Below are 15606 nucleotides of genomic sequence, written 5' to 3'. Positions count from 1 at the left end.
ACGGCATGTCAGTAAGTGTTTTCCAATAAGAGAGGGGCTGGCAAGCGATTTATTGCTATTTTGGCGGATTTACGGTTTTTACAAGTAACGGCATGAGGACAATGAAGGAAGCCTTGTTAAATAAAGTGCATTTGTATTAACACTGGAGGATACATCTTGTCTCCTCTTGATTTGCCTTTTTAAAATGAGCTAAAACTGGGCTTTCTTTTGTAACAATGAAAGATCCATTTTGTAAAGCAGTGGGAAAAGCCTCACTTTTTACTTCCTGGTCGGCCGCTCCGTCAGCACTTCCAAATATGGGCACGCTGTTGTGCGTATAATAAAGGGCTTGTCCGAACGCGGCGATTGAACAGATGACATCCGGTGAGCGAGGTACCAGCTACGTGCATCTCACACACGCACTTTGACGCAAATGAGATGGAGGGAAAAAAACGCTGAGTAATGTTGCCTCCCAAGTTCACTTTCAAAATGGAAGAGAAAAAAAAAATCAGAGCAGCAAAAATATGAAGTTCAACACAGGACGTTTTAACAGTTTTTGTTGAATGTAATAGCAACCCCACCAAAAAAAAACCAAACAACAAAAACAAAATGGCAACACCGTCACAAATCACAAACAGCGAAAAACCTCAGGGCTGCATGCTGAGCCCCCTCCTGTACTGTCTCTACACCTGTGAGTGCAGCCCGGCACCATCGTCAAATTTGCTGACAATACCACAGTGGTCGGTCTGATCTCAAAAGGAGACGAGACAGCTTACAGAGGGGGGGTCTGATCTCAAAAGGAGATGAGACAGCTTACAGGGGGGTTCAGAGACAAACAACTTGGCGTAAGGACAATAACCTGTAACTGAGTGAGATCATCGACTTGAGGAGGAACAAGACGTAACCCCCCCCCAAGCAATGCCCCCCACAACACCGGCCGACCCCCACCGCCCGCGGCCACCCAAACATCAACGGCGTGTGTGTGGAGAGGGTCCACACATTCTGGTTCCAGGGAGTCCAGATATCCGACGACCTCTCCTGGACACACAACATCACAGCAGTGATAAAGAAGGCTCAGCAGCATCTACACTTCCTGCGGGTCCTCAGCAAATACAACCTGGACAGGAAGCTGCTGCTGGCCTTCTACCACTCGTCCATCGAGAGCCTGCTGACGTCCTGTGTCTCTACCTGGTACAGAAGCTGTACTGAGGCAGACAGAGTGAGGCTTCCAAGGACAGTCAAATCAGCACAGAGGATGGCTGGCTGCCCTCTCCCCTTCCTGTTGGACATTTACATCACCCGATGCCTCAGCAGAGCTCAGAATATCATTAAGGACAGCACACACTTTGGTTCACAGCTCTTTGACCTGTTGCCCTCTGGCAGGTGCATCAAAGCAAGAACAAACAGACTGAAAAAAACTTTCTTTGCGAGAGACATCCCCATGCTGAGCTTTCACACACAACTACCTTTAGCATCAACATTGTAGATCGTGCAATATGGTCAATATGTTTGACCTGCAATATATTGCATAGATTTATTGTGCAATACATTTCTCTCTGTGCACGTTGCTACTACTATCTACTACTTATACTCTGCAGTGCAATGTACAGTACCTTGCCCTCCTGGGTAATACACCTCACTTTGTTTAATGTTGATTCTGATTCAAAACGAGCATATTTTGTTAGTTTATATGCTGGGAAGTTTTCTGCAGGCTCATTCTTCCTCTTACGTTTGGCATCATTTGAGCAAGGCTTCACATCTTCAACGGTGCCTCAGTTCCCTCCATGCAAACATCAGCCAGGAATTTTCCAAAGGGGACTGAATTTCGCAAACACAAGTTTGCTCTCTTTGAAAGGTCAGGCAGAAAAGTTGCCAAAATTTGAACACTGCATAAACTAAAAATCCAAACAAATGAGAGTTTGTCAAAATATGCAAGAGAGCTTGGGAGTGAGGAGAAGAGTTTATGTGCGCTCATACAGTATTTATAATGCGCCTTTTTGTAGTAACATGTTCAAATTTGTGGCTCTCAGTTTAATAAATGAATGCTTTAACATGATAATAGTCATGCTTATTGGAACTCTTAACTTAAACGGGAAGTCAACCCAAACATCTTTCTTTCAAGAATGTTCTATGCAGGCCCACTAGTTGAAACAAGGCATTTTGATTAATTTGTGGAGTATGAGTTAAGCAGCCAAAGCCACCTGTTTTCAGCCATCTCAGGAGGTGGCCATTTTGTCACTTCTGTTGACCGAAAATGACATCATAGTTGCTCAGGTAATGACCAATCACAGCTTATCTGTTTTCTGAAGCTGAGCCATGATTTGTTTCAACTAGTGGGCCTGCATAGAACATATTTTTCGATAAAATAATTGTTTGGGTTGACATTCTCTTTAAAGTAAGTTCCCTGTAATAGAAAGTGAGTCCGTTGAATTTACCGAATACATGCACGTCATGGTCAGAATGGTACCACTTCTGTCTCTATTTGAGCCAGGAAAAACCCTGGTACATGTCTAAAATTTAATGAACGTCCCCATTTTCGCTGGGGTTTTCAATCACATTTCGGTGGGGTTTTCAATCACATGATGCTGTTGGGTATTAAACGTGTTCTTTGTGCTTTAAAAGGAGCTATGAGGATGCACAAAGACATGAGCGATGCATAATTATGAACTTTCAATGTAATGATACGCTTTATTAAATCACTGGCAAAATAACAATATATTTCTGTAAAGAAATTCCAATTATTTCTCTCATCCCAAACTTCACAAATTTTCCGATTACACATTTGGCATTTTGAAAATGTCCAGTGAACAAACTTCCTTTGAACTTGACAGAAACAAAAATGTATTATTTAACTCATTCATAGCCATTGACGAATTTATTTGTCTTTTCACAGTCCAGCTATTCAATCCAAGGAATTTATTTTTATTTTTTCAACATTTTTTCAAACGTTAGCTGAAAATACCTGGCAGTGAATGAGTTAAGAACCTGTTGCCATCTTTTGTAAATGTCTAAATGTTTGTTACTCAAAAGTAATATATTGTATTTGTAATCAAATACATGTGCATTTGTTTGGCGAACGCAGGTTTATACAAAAAAAAAATTCAAAGCTAGACGAACCTGTAATACTGTAACAACCTCTGCTCAACTTCCACTTGTGTTTGCGCTTCATGTTCAATTTATCCTGATAAACAGTGTGATACATTGAGGTCATCTATGACCTCTATTTGTACTGTAGTTCTACATTTCAATTTCTGGGTAACATAAATACATTTTTCTCTCTGTCCGATTTAAGGTGTTCCTCCGCCCCCAGTGTTGGTGAAAGCTGAAGTGGCTCCAGTACCTAAAGAGGGACCCGTGAGGAAAGCGGTCCCGAGCCACTTCCCCCTGCTGGAGCGGGTGAAGGGGAAGTCCTCGGAGCAACTGAAGGCACTCGAGGAGACTTTCCAGAGAAGCAGCACTCCAACGGACACTGAGCTTGGTACAAATCCACTTTCAGACTTTTCGTGTAGGGCTGGGGAAGAGAGTTCCGGTAAATTATTGAACAAAAGTGATCCTAAATAATAATACCTAAATAATAAAAAGGATGTGAAAATACAGTACATAGTTTGATTTCAATTTCCCCCAAATCCCAGGATTTTTCCAAACATTACTTAGAAATCAGCTTTTTTCACAGGGAAAGGTGTGCAAGATGTGTGAAAGACTCTTTGATCAGCAATGTTTGGGCTCTTGACATAAACAAAACTAAGAAAACGTGTGTTTGGTAAATTATTTCTTTGTTTTTGTTTTTTTACCTGACCTATTCAGCTTCATGATCATGCAGAATGGTGGATCTGTATGCCTTTTTATGCTGGAACTGATTTTCTGCGCAACAGAAGAGTTTAAACTACTCCCTCTGTGGTTCTTCATACTCAGCAGCCAGGGGGGCGACAAACAGAGGCAAAGAAATATATTACAGAAATATAAAGCGTGACATCATCAGCAGGCGCGAAGGACCCAATCCAATCTGGAGCTTTTAAAAAAATTTCAATGAACATTCTATCAGTCGCAATTTTTTTTATTTGGCCCTCCGTCCATTTGACTTTGACACCCCTGATATAGATCATATTCATTTCCAATTCAAACTCTACTCAAACTATTACTGCCGCTCTCAACGTGTCCTCTTCAGAGGCAACGGATTAACGTGTATAAAATCCAAATATTGGGGTAATCTTGTTAATAATTTTGGAATATGAGGTGGCCATGCATAATATATCCATATACATTTTGGTGACAATCGTTCATGTTTTTTTTGTTGTTGTTTTTTTTACATTAAGTGACTTTGGTGAGGATCTACCACGATTATGAGACAGTTACACTTGCTTGATGGAGGATGGGGCTGGCTGCATTCGCCAGCTACTTCCACCGTGAATGTATTTTTTCATCTTTCTCAAAGGAAGAGACTATGTAACCTGACATGGATAGGAGTGCTATCTAAATTTTGGCAATACTTGATGACACCATATGGCTTTTATTTTGCATAATAGACCAGGAAATAAGTAAGTACTTATTCTTCTACAGATTTGTAGTCAAGGTTTGCAGGACGATATGGATAATCGCCAATCCAGAACAGACTTCATCAACCCTATTTCCGGTCTCGTGGGTCTGCCTGACGATTTGCCACGATTGCCCTTCACTGTCAGGCCTGTTTGCGCTGGTGTCAGCGACACATGTACTGGGACCTGAACATATGGAAGACTGTTATGTTTAGATAGAATATGTCCAGATTCTGCCTACGGAAGTTGGATCGGAGGGTCAAAGTGTGGAAATGACGCTGAGAACGCTCTGTCAATGTGATTGCAATTTTGTGTATTTTTGCGAACAGATAGATGTGAGCATTAATGTCGTTTTTAGTGGAAGCAGATCACCTGACTCCTTGAACTCTGTCCTGCTCTAGACCGACTGGCCCAGGAGACCAGGCTGTCCAAGACTGAGGTGGACTGCTGGTTTTCTGAACGCAGGGCACTGAGGGACAACATGGAAAAGGCCTTGCTCAGCGTGAGCTCCAAGAACACAGATGACAAAGGCGACAGAACAGGGGTGTTGCTCAATGGTTCCTCTCATCGCGAGCCGGACGGGAAAATGCTCCAATCATCAGCTCTCCCAACGTTCCTCTCTTCTTCATCATCCTCATCCTCCCCTCCTGTGCTCGCAGCCTCCTCCCCTCATCCTCCAACCTTGTCTGCCTCTGCATCACCTCCCATCCTTAATTCGTCCTCCTCTTCCCCGCACCCTCCCATCCTCTCTCTGTCGACGAGTCCTGCTCCCATCCCGAGTGGCTCACTCACTCTTCTACGAGAGGTAAGAATTGATACACTGACTTTGTCGAAAATCATTCCTGAAGTTGTAAAATGGAGAAAACATTTCATTTTTAGATGAACTGCTAATGATACTGCTGGGTTTTGTAGCTTGTTACCAGAAATAGATGAGTTTTTTACAGGTTATGGTGTAAGTGACTAATTTGGTGTTTTAATAGTAGTAATTATTGGCATTAGGTGATGGGATTGGGTGAAGGATTACAAATAAGATAAGGCAGTAACAATTGCATTAGCAGGAGTGACAAAGTTGTGTTGTGTTATGAAGTCATTTGTGCCCCGCATAATTACAGGCAATAACGCATTACACAAGCTCATGTAGTCTGTGAAACAATGGTTGCAGTAAACACACTCACACTGTCACTAACTGCAGGTTCCCTTGCTTGTCTTGTCTAATATGAAGTAATGGGTAAAGAGTACACAGCAGAGTCTAATGCAGGTTGTTTGTACAGCCTGCTCGATATGAAAATTTAAAGCGGAAGTCAACCCCAAGATTTTCTTTACAATATGTTAAATGCGCACCCACTAGTCAAAACATGGCCTTCTGATTGATATGCATTTATGGAATATGAGTTAAGCAGGAAAATCCACCTGGTTTTAGCCATTTCATAGGGCGGCCATTTTGCCACTTGCTGTCGACTGAAAATGACATCACAGCTGCTCAGGTAATGACCAATCACAGCTCATCTGTTTTCTGAAGCTGAGCCGTGATTGGTCGTTACCTGAGCCCTGAGCAGTTGTGATGTCATTTTCCGTCGACAGCAGGTGGTAAAATGGCCGCTGCCTGATATGGATAAAAATGGGTGGGTGTTGCCGCTTAGCTCAATATTAATCAGAATGCTGTGTTTTGACTTTGTTTTACTTTGTTTTTTGACTCATTTCACACTAATTTTTTCACCTTGGCTGCGTGTGGTCTTTCACTATATAACAATGCTCTCTTGCATCCTCTTGTCTCTTCTTCACTCCGGTTTGTGTGCTCATTGTGCTGTGTGATTGCCATCTTCCTTCTACGGTTGAGTGTAGACACACATACATCCTGACCAATCACTTGTGGCTTTAACAGAAAAAAAGATGAGAAAAAAACCCACCAAATTGACTTCTGGTTCACTTCACAAAACCAGATCGGGAAAGCCTTGAGTAACCATTTTTAATAAGTTTGTTAGAAATCATTTTAAAAATAACTACACATTACAACATTGTGGTTGAGTTCAATGTGAACATCAATGACAGACAATCTCTTAAGACATTATACTTTCAGAGGTGCTTTCGATCCATTTTTTTCTACTTTTAGAAGTGTAAACCCAAATGTTTAATGCAGCGCTGCAGAATAAAGTTACATCACCCAAAGTGCACGCTCCATTTTATACTGCAATTTGTTTTTGCGGGCACCCACCCTAGGACGCAAAGGTGGGCATTTCACTAAAATGTGTCAATCGCCATCTGTCTGCAGCCTGGGTACGTCTATCCGTCTATTTTTCAAGCCGGATCAAAATGTAGTAGTCTATCGGTCAGTCCGTCCATTATTTTATCCACGCTTCCGTTATCGTTTCCTTCAGTAAACTTCTCCGATTCACCTGTCCCTCTACCCCCTTCCAAGTCGGTTATTGCGCCTATTGGTGTCGTACATATCTGCCACACCGGCGGTCATTGACCACCGACTTTCAATCTGGGGCAAACGGGCCGGCTTCCATTTTTTGTTTACAAAGGGAAAGCCAGTGTGATGCAGAAGGAAGGAGACATCAGAGGTGTAAGAAAACTTTAGTGAACATTAGAGATGGGACGAGACAAAAATCCCACGAGACAAGATGTCTCACGAGATTGAGTCCGCGAGAACGAGACGAGATGACATTTTTGCTAAATTTTGAATATAAAAAAAATACCATATGTAATTTTTTTAGTTTTCAAAATGTGTTTCGAACAGACTGCAAGACAATTAATCATCCAGCTTTAAAGTGCAAATGTAAACAGGAGTCACTTTGTTACATGCTCTCAAATATTGCTGCAATAACAGCTAAAGCTGAGATCTTTCCTCTTACTGAATACTTTGACAAAATCCAATTGTGCTCTTGGGGCAGTAACTCAATTGTATTTAGTGTTTTATGTTCATTTATTGGCTTTATTTATTTATATTTTATTGATATATTTGTTAGTATTTATTGATATATTTATTAATAGATGTATCACTGCCTCTTATTGTTTTTTTTGTTTATTGTATTGTTTTTAAAGTGCTTTGTTACAGCTCTAGCTGTTATGAAATGCGCTAAAATTGTATTGTATTGTAGAGTTCAACTTCTTTCTCAGTCTATCTTCAGATTTCTGCAACTCGTCGTAGTTCTGGGCTCCTCAGAGCTGCAGATACGGCACCCTTGCTGCTCTAGATCGCGAGCCATCATGTCCAAAGATTTGTTCTAGCGCGTAATTACGTCCATAATTAGTTGAGCTCGAGCTGTCTTTATTTAGACGTCAAAAGTGCTGCTGCTGTTGAGCAAAAAAGAAACTATACGCTTGACACGTCTAAACAAACATGATACGCGGCCAACTTTGAACCAGCTGCACTAGCGTTGCGTTCATTGCCTGAACGATAAGCACTTAATGTGTGGTTCGAAGCCAGCCTCACGTATCGCCACATCCATGTTGCGAGCGTTGTCGGTCACAACAGCGACTCCGTGATTTGGCCTCTGAAGTTCCCATTCGGTGACAGCTCCTTTTAGGACATCTGCTATATTCACCCGGACTCCAAAACACCGCCAAAAGAAAATAGATCTCATGCTGTGCAGGGACGAGAAATCTCGTGGCGTTCTAATCCCGCGAGATCTCGTAGCACAAGATCTCGTCCCATCCCTAGTGAACATCCTTCGCCAGAGAAAACAGCGAACTGACATTCGTCACACCAAAATCACATCGTCCCCAGCACACCCCTCGACCTTAGTTCCTTGGGGGATTTGTATCAGCAAACACCACACTAGGACACAATTTGAATTTATTATGAAACATTGTGGACAACAAAGTGACTTTACACAAGAAAATATGATTTGTGGACTTCCGGTAATGGCGGCTGGCTGAGAAGACGTACCCGCTTTTGCTCCGCTACCTTTCTACAGAGTCCTGATAAAATACTCACTGAATGAGACTGAACGACGTGTATGTATCAGCTGTGATGCCTCTTTCACAAAGGAAACTCAGTAAAACCTCCAGTAAGCCGTCGCAGTCGAAGTTGTCAGACTTCACTTCAAAAGTTAGCTCCGTGGTTAGCGGCAAAGCTAATACGGGTACGCACGAATTAATGGAGGAGGTGAATATCGAGCAGCCTGAAAGTGGAAATACGGCGGGAGGCGCAGACACAATTCTGGCTGCAATTGCGAATTTGAAGTCTGAATTCTCCTCCAAACTGGATGGCATTTTGGCCGCTATTGAGACTGTGGAGAAGGACATAAGTGACTGCGTGAAAAGAATAAGTGAAGCGGAGGTCCGGGTATCAACGGCAGCATTACCATGCTACAAACAAAAGCGCACACTTTGGAAAGTAAAACCAAAGGTTTTGAGGAAAAACTACTGGATTGGGAGACGAGATCGCGATGTTTTAAACCTGAGACTGGTTAACCTGCCCGAAGGCTCAGAGGTCGAGGACGCGTGCGCCTTCCTGGAGGGTTGGTTACCTGAAGCTCTGAACTTGGCACCACTATGCACCGCTTTGACGCTGGAGAGGGCGCACCGGATCGGCCAGAAGAAAACCTCAAACGCTGTTACGCCAAGGACTCTCATCATGAAGTTTTTAAATTACAAGGACAAAATAACTGTGATGAGAGCTGCCAGGGCGAAGGGACAAATTCCCTTTAAGAACTACCCAGTGAGATTCTATGATGACCTTGCAGCAGGTGTGCACAAAAAAACAGGATTTCGACGGCGTGAGACAACAAGTACGATTCGTGGGGATTAGGTTTGGCATGATTCCTATTGCGCGACTTCCGTGACACACGACGGACAATCCCACACCTATACCCGGCCATCTGAAGCAGAGAAGTTTGTAAAGACCTTGAGGGCAAGAGGTGGACTGGAATGAGTAATCACTAGTATTACCCCGTTGTAATATTGGTTGGTCATAAAATCTCAAATGTGTGAAGGAAGAGGGAAAAAAACAGAGCGAGAGAGGTAGGGAGAAAAGAAAAATGTTTTCTTTCCTGGCTATATTGGACAGTGTCCGATTTAGAGGCTTATGGCATGTTTTGTTAACTTCATTTTAATTCATCCCCCCTCTTCTTCAAGATACCCAAGAAGCGAGTTTTTTTTCTTTCTTCCTTTATTTTTTTAATATATAGTAGCGGGGTGAATTAAGAGGGAAAGTGTTTAGGTAGAGCCGGTTGGTCCTCACTTTGTGTTGCCACAAACAGCCTACAGCCATTAGATAGGTAGTAGCATATATTGAGGGAGGGAAATGGGTAACAAGTTTGAAGTTAAAAGGGGTTTGATTGCTAATTTCGTATTATGGGCTCTGGTTTTAATGTCCAGATAGTTTCACGTCTGCAAATAATTTGATTGTACAAACAAGCCCACCTATTGTTGCACATTGTGACTGGTGGATTAACAATTAAAATTTTGTCCCAGAACTGCAGAGGACTGCAAAAATTTAAAAAGGTGAAGCAAGTGATGACGAGAGTGAAATCTTTACACTCTGATATTGTACTGCTTCAAGAAACCCATCTATTATCAAGTCAAGAGGCAAGAATTAGGAGGAGGTGGCGGGGTAATGTATACTCAGCACTAGGGGTGGGAATTTCGACTAATTTGCCCGCCGACTAGTCTCAAATTTTATTTGTGACTAGTCGACTCAGAGGGAGAGGACACGTGCGTCGACTAGTCTATAAGCAAGAAAACTTGAAATTTAATACATATTGAATTCAAAGTTGAAAATGCAAATGTTTTGTGTATTTACAGTAGGGGCTATTTCAGCCCAAACATTCAGGACAGTTTGTCAATTGAAATTCTATATTTATATTTATTTTAATAAATGTTTTTGTATTATTTTTCACAAGAGCTTTATTTTTGAAAAGTTCAAGACAATACAATAATGCAGCTGTTACTGAAAGCATGCTACTGAACATCAATTGATTGGCTAACCTTGTCTTGCTTTAGAAAGAAAATATATGACAAACAGCGCTGCATTTTAAGGGCAAGCAAGGAAAGTCTATTTAATCTAAGCAATTTATGTAATCATATGGTACCTGATGTATCTGTATGTACAGTAGCTGCTACTACGCATGATATAAGCTAAATATTAGCTGGAGATGTGCGTTTGTGTGTTGAACTTGTTGGCTCAATATTGCAATTAGACGTATTTAGCCGATTCTGACTTTGGGTCTTGAGCCGCATCGAGGCCGCGTCGGCCGAATAAACCGGCCGGGCCGGCCCGGATTACCGACCCCGCAAAGGTCGACTGCTGCCTCCGCGGTGTCCCAGCGGCTGCTGCAGCTGTGGAGATCTGTGGGAAGGGCCCGCCCCGCCCCACCCAGAGTTGCCAGCGCCGCTACCCACGCTTGCCGGCCGGGACGAGGAGCTGAGTGCGACTGGGGGCGAGCTAGCGTGCTATTGTTGCTACGCAGCTTGCAGCAGGAGCCCGAGGCTGCGCGACGCACATGTGGTTTCTCATCGCTCCGGGAGAGTGGTTGTAAGCAATTTTAGGCTTACAAAGCCTACAGACGACCTTGTTGTCATCTACTGCTGTCATCAAAATACTGCCAAACGGTGACATTGTTTTTCGTGGGAGCTTCGACATCTCTTTTCCTCCCTAAACTTAGTGTCCCCGCCCCCTACTATGTGCACGTGTGGGCGGAGGGGGAGAGGAGCAATTATCTCTCTTGGTGTTTGGCTTGTTTACAGAGGCAGAGAGACGTGAGGAACAAGATGCGTGATAATGCAGCGTTTAACCGGCTAGTAAAATACTAATCGTAGACAGTTAAACGGTTAAACGAATAGTCGCACACATCCCTACTCAGCACCCTTTACATAACAGGCAAGAGGGGTTATGGTTTTGAGTCATAAATCTATACCCTTTCATTGGGCTGCTCGATTATGAAACAAATATTAACCACAATTATTTTGGTAATAATTGAAATCACGATTATTCAAACAATTATTTTTTGCTACAAAACAAGAACAGGTTTAAACATTGAAAAAATATTAAGACAAAATTCTTTGAAACGCTATAATAATTTAAGTCCGTTAAGTTTAAGTTTGTTTTGGACCCAACAACATTTATTAAATTAATTATTTATAATAAAAAAAAAATGTAAAGTGCAAATGTATAAATTAAAAAAAAGGTTTCCTTGTATAAACAAACGAGTTAACTTGCACTTATAAATTCATCTATACAGACCTTAGACCTTTGTCTGGAGCCTTTTTTGTTTTGCTTTTAAAGTAATATTATTTACACATAGCAAACAAAGTTAAAGGCATTTGCTTCTGATAAATTATAAATTTAATATGATGATTGGGTCAAACTAATTTAAATGTTGACTACATACTAGTACGTAATCTATACAATACTTCTAAATTACAGTAGGCCATATATAAACTGTATTACAATATAATGACCAATAATATGTTTGCAAATTGCATTTGAAACAATTCGAAACAAAAATGAACACAAAAGAATTGACTTCATATTATCGACTACACAAGAAATTTAACTTAATTCACAGTAATAATGTTAAGCATGGTTTCTATTTTCGTGCTAGTAAAAGTAGTGTATATTTGCATAAGATATGTTATTTAAAATAAATCTCTCATGCCGATTGCGAAGTGGAGTCTGTGCCCTAAACATTTGGAAGCCTTGTCCGGGCAATAGATTCTGTTATCTTTTTGTGTCTCTCCGATGTTGATGGGTGGGGGTTGCTGCGTTCAGTGTTTCAACGACTGAGATTTGCGTTGCGGACGACGCCAAATCTAACTCGGTGTTTTCTTGCTTTGGTGTATCATAGCATCATCGTAAACCAAACGATGGTTGAATAGGTTCGTCGCGTTGCCGGTGGGTGCAGAGACAAGTTGCACTTTATACGTCTTTACTCACCATCTTCCACGGCAAACCCAAAATGTAACCACGATTTCGACTTGCCTTGCTTGTTTACAAGTCGTTCCTGTCTATTTCTCACAATTTCGGCTCTGCCTGGTAGTCATATTATAACGGGGGACTTTAATTGCGCATTACACTCAGAATTGGATAGAAGCTCCGGTATTGATAACACTCATTCTAAAAGTATACAAGCTATAAATAACTTTATGAAGGAACTTCACTTGGGGGATGTTTGGAGGGATATGAACCCCAAGAGATTGAAATACTCTTGTTACTCAAGCACGTACAAATCATATTCGCGTATTGACTATTTAGTAGTTTCTGAGGATCTGAGACATAAAATAAAGGATTGTCAATATGAAAGTATTTTAATATCCGACCATGCACCAAACTCATTAATATTAATATACGAGGACTTAGGTTTACGCCGAGATCCCCCTAGGTGGAGGTTTATACAAAACTGGCTCCTGGATTCAGACTTTGTATCATTTATAGATACTCAAATTGATATATTTTTGGAAACCAATACGGATGAAACGTCACCCGCTGTGAGGTGGGAAGCTTTTAAAGCTTACATCAGGGGTCCAATAATTAGCTTTACAAGCCACAAGGCAAAACAAACTTGGCGTGAAACAAAAAAGTTGGAAGCAGAGATTGGGATGCTTGAGGGGGAATATTACCCAACATTTTGTCCACAAGTCCATCAAAAACTTATGTTGCCAAGAACACATTATCACAAACTTTCCGCCTCTAGGGCAGCATCACGTCTTCTACGTCTTAAACAGACATTTTATAACCAAGGGGAAAAGTCTGGGAAAATATTGGCTTGGCGTCTGCGACAATAACTGAATGAGAAAACGATTGTTTCAGTTAAAAACAGTGATGGACAAATTATAGTTGACCCCTTAGGAATCAATTAAACGTTTATGCTCTTTTTTTTTTTAATCATACAGCTCAGATACAACACGTAAGGCACGAGATTCCTGGATACCCTTCTCATACCCAATATTTCAGGAATTCTGAGATCAGATTTGGATTCTCCTATAACAAGGGAGGAAATATCTGAAGCAATGGATCATATGAAAGTGGGCACGACCCCGGGCCCGGACGGAATCCCATTGGAAATATACCAAAAAATTAAAAATAAACTTCTTAACCCTCTTTTAGACATGTTTTCTGATTCATTTAAAAAGGGAATCCTTCCTGTCTCATTAAGAGGAGCTATGATAATCTTACTACCCAAACCCGGTAAGCCATGCACTGAATGTCAAAATCTAGGACCAATTGGCCTCCTTAATGTGGATTTAAAGATACTTTGTAAAGTTTTGGCTCGGAGGCTGGATATAATATTACCTGGTATTATTGCAGATGATCAGAATGGAATTATTGTTTGCAGACAGGGATTTCCTAATGTGAGGTGAGTGCTGGATATTTTGTACAATTGGGAAGGGAAAAATGACACTGCTCTACTGTCATTGGATGCTGAAAAAGCCTTTGATAGAGTCGAATGGCACTATTTATTTGAAATATTAAAAAGGTTTGATTGTGGAGATACTTTCTCTTCGATGGGTTGAACTCATTTACAATGAACCGTATGTGGAAATTTTGACAAATGGGGTTATTCCTAAACCATTTCAAATTAAACGGGGATGTAGGAAAGGGTGCCCTTTGTCCCCCTTATTATTCATTTTAGCAATCGAACCGTTTGCCATTGCAGTGCAATCTCATAAATCTATAACGGGATTGTACATAAGCCAGCAGCAGCACAAATTTGCTGTATTTGCTGATGATGTTATTCTTTTTTTAAGCGAACTGAAAAAATCTATCCCAGCCTTGTTAGATTTAATAAACATGTTTGGTAAGGTATCAGGATATAAAGTAAACAAAGATAAATCCACTTTAATGTTACTGAACTCAGAAGAAAAGGCTAGTACCGAAAACTCTTTCCAATTCAAAATGGTAGACTGTTTTTACTATTTGGGCATTAAGGTAGTCCCATGTTTAAAAGAGTTAGTGACGGTTAACTATAGACCGATAATTGATTCAGTCACTTCATCTTTAGATAGATGGAAATCCTTGCCTTTGTCATTCATTGCCTGAATCAATGTTCTCAAATCAAATATAATGCCCAAACATTTATATTTGTTCCAAAACATCCCATTGCCACCTCCCTCAAGTGTATTTCCACACTTAAAGAAAATCTTTGTCCATTTTTTGTGGAATAATCGAAGTTCACGGGCTCACGGCTACGTCTATCACTTTTGTACTTACCGTGCAATAGAGGGGGGCCTCAAATGCCCAATCCATTATGGTACTACTGAGCAGCACAATTACGGACCATGTTATATTATTTTACAGTTAAACGTCTTCCACTTTGGACGGATATTGAAAGCTGCTATGTCCCCCTCCCTCTCCCTCAGTACTTAGAAACCATATTGGGTGCAAAGTTGGCTCTTGAACCTGGGATATTTATTTTAGGGCTGTATCGTGATGGTCATCATATGTCTGCAAGTATAATAACTGCTCTGGATTTATGTTTTTTGCTTGCAAAAAGGGTCATAGCACTTTCATGGAGGAGGACTAGTAAGGCTAAACTCATAAATTGGATTAAGGAACTGTCCACAACTCTACCCATGGAGAAGATAACTTTTATTATAAACGGGAAACTGTCATTATTTCAAAGTGTTTGGGGTCCATTTATAAGTTATTTGGAAAGTGTGGATATGAGCAGTCAGTGAGATAGATGAGGCATAGATGCCAGTGGTCCTCTGCAGTTGGATAAACAAATTTTCTTTCTGTTGATATTTCATTAGCATATGTGCATTTTTTAACACAATGTTGACATAATTTGGGCTGTTGTATTTTGTTTGATTATTATTTTAATATTTTGTTTGATTGTTTTGTTTTCATGTACTATTGTGCTCAGGTGGTATTTGTCATTTGCTGAACTCTTGTGTGTATGTTATGTCAGAGTTACCCAACTCACAATCAAGCGAAATATGCTGGTCAATAAGGTGAACACCTTGGACATTTCTTTGTCATGAGAACAATTTTGTAAGTTGAAATTTTTGTACAAAAGTTTAATAAATACAATGTTGGAAAAAAAAGAAAATATAATTTATGAAACAGAGTGGGCAACTTTACTCACAAAAAATCTATATATTTACACAGCCACATAAAAACCACACATGCATACAAATAATGAGTTTG

The 15606-nt window shown here is 40.8% G+C and overlaps 1 protein-coding gene across 3 annotated transcripts in view; it reads left to right on the top strand.

Annotated features, from left to right (window-relative positions):
• Nucleotides 1–15606, top strand: part of zhx2a (zinc fingers and homeoboxes 2a) — a 63193-nt gene that overhangs the window by 38732 nt on the left and 8855 nt on the right. For all 3 annotated transcript variants that reach the window (XM_086037644.1, XM_086037643.1, XM_086037642.1), the window contains 2 exons: nt 3272–3457; nt 4913–5316. In XM_086037644.1, coding sequence (XP_085893770.1) covers nt 3272–3457; nt 4913–5316 — 590 coding nt within the window. The remainder of the gene's footprint in view (nt 1–3271; nt 3458–4912; nt 5317–15606) is intronic.

Source organism: Filicampus tigris, chromosome 8 (genome assembly GCF_054856515.1).
Source record: "Filicampus tigris isolate MCC_2025a chromosome 8, RoL_Ftig_1.0, whole genome shotgun sequence".
In the NCBI taxonomy this organism is placed as follows: Eukaryota; Metazoa; Chordata; class Actinopteri; order Syngnathiformes; family Syngnathidae; genus Filicampus; species Filicampus tigris.
Note: the sequence above shows the minus strand (reverse complement) of the source record. Positions and strands in the feature narration are given on the sequence as shown.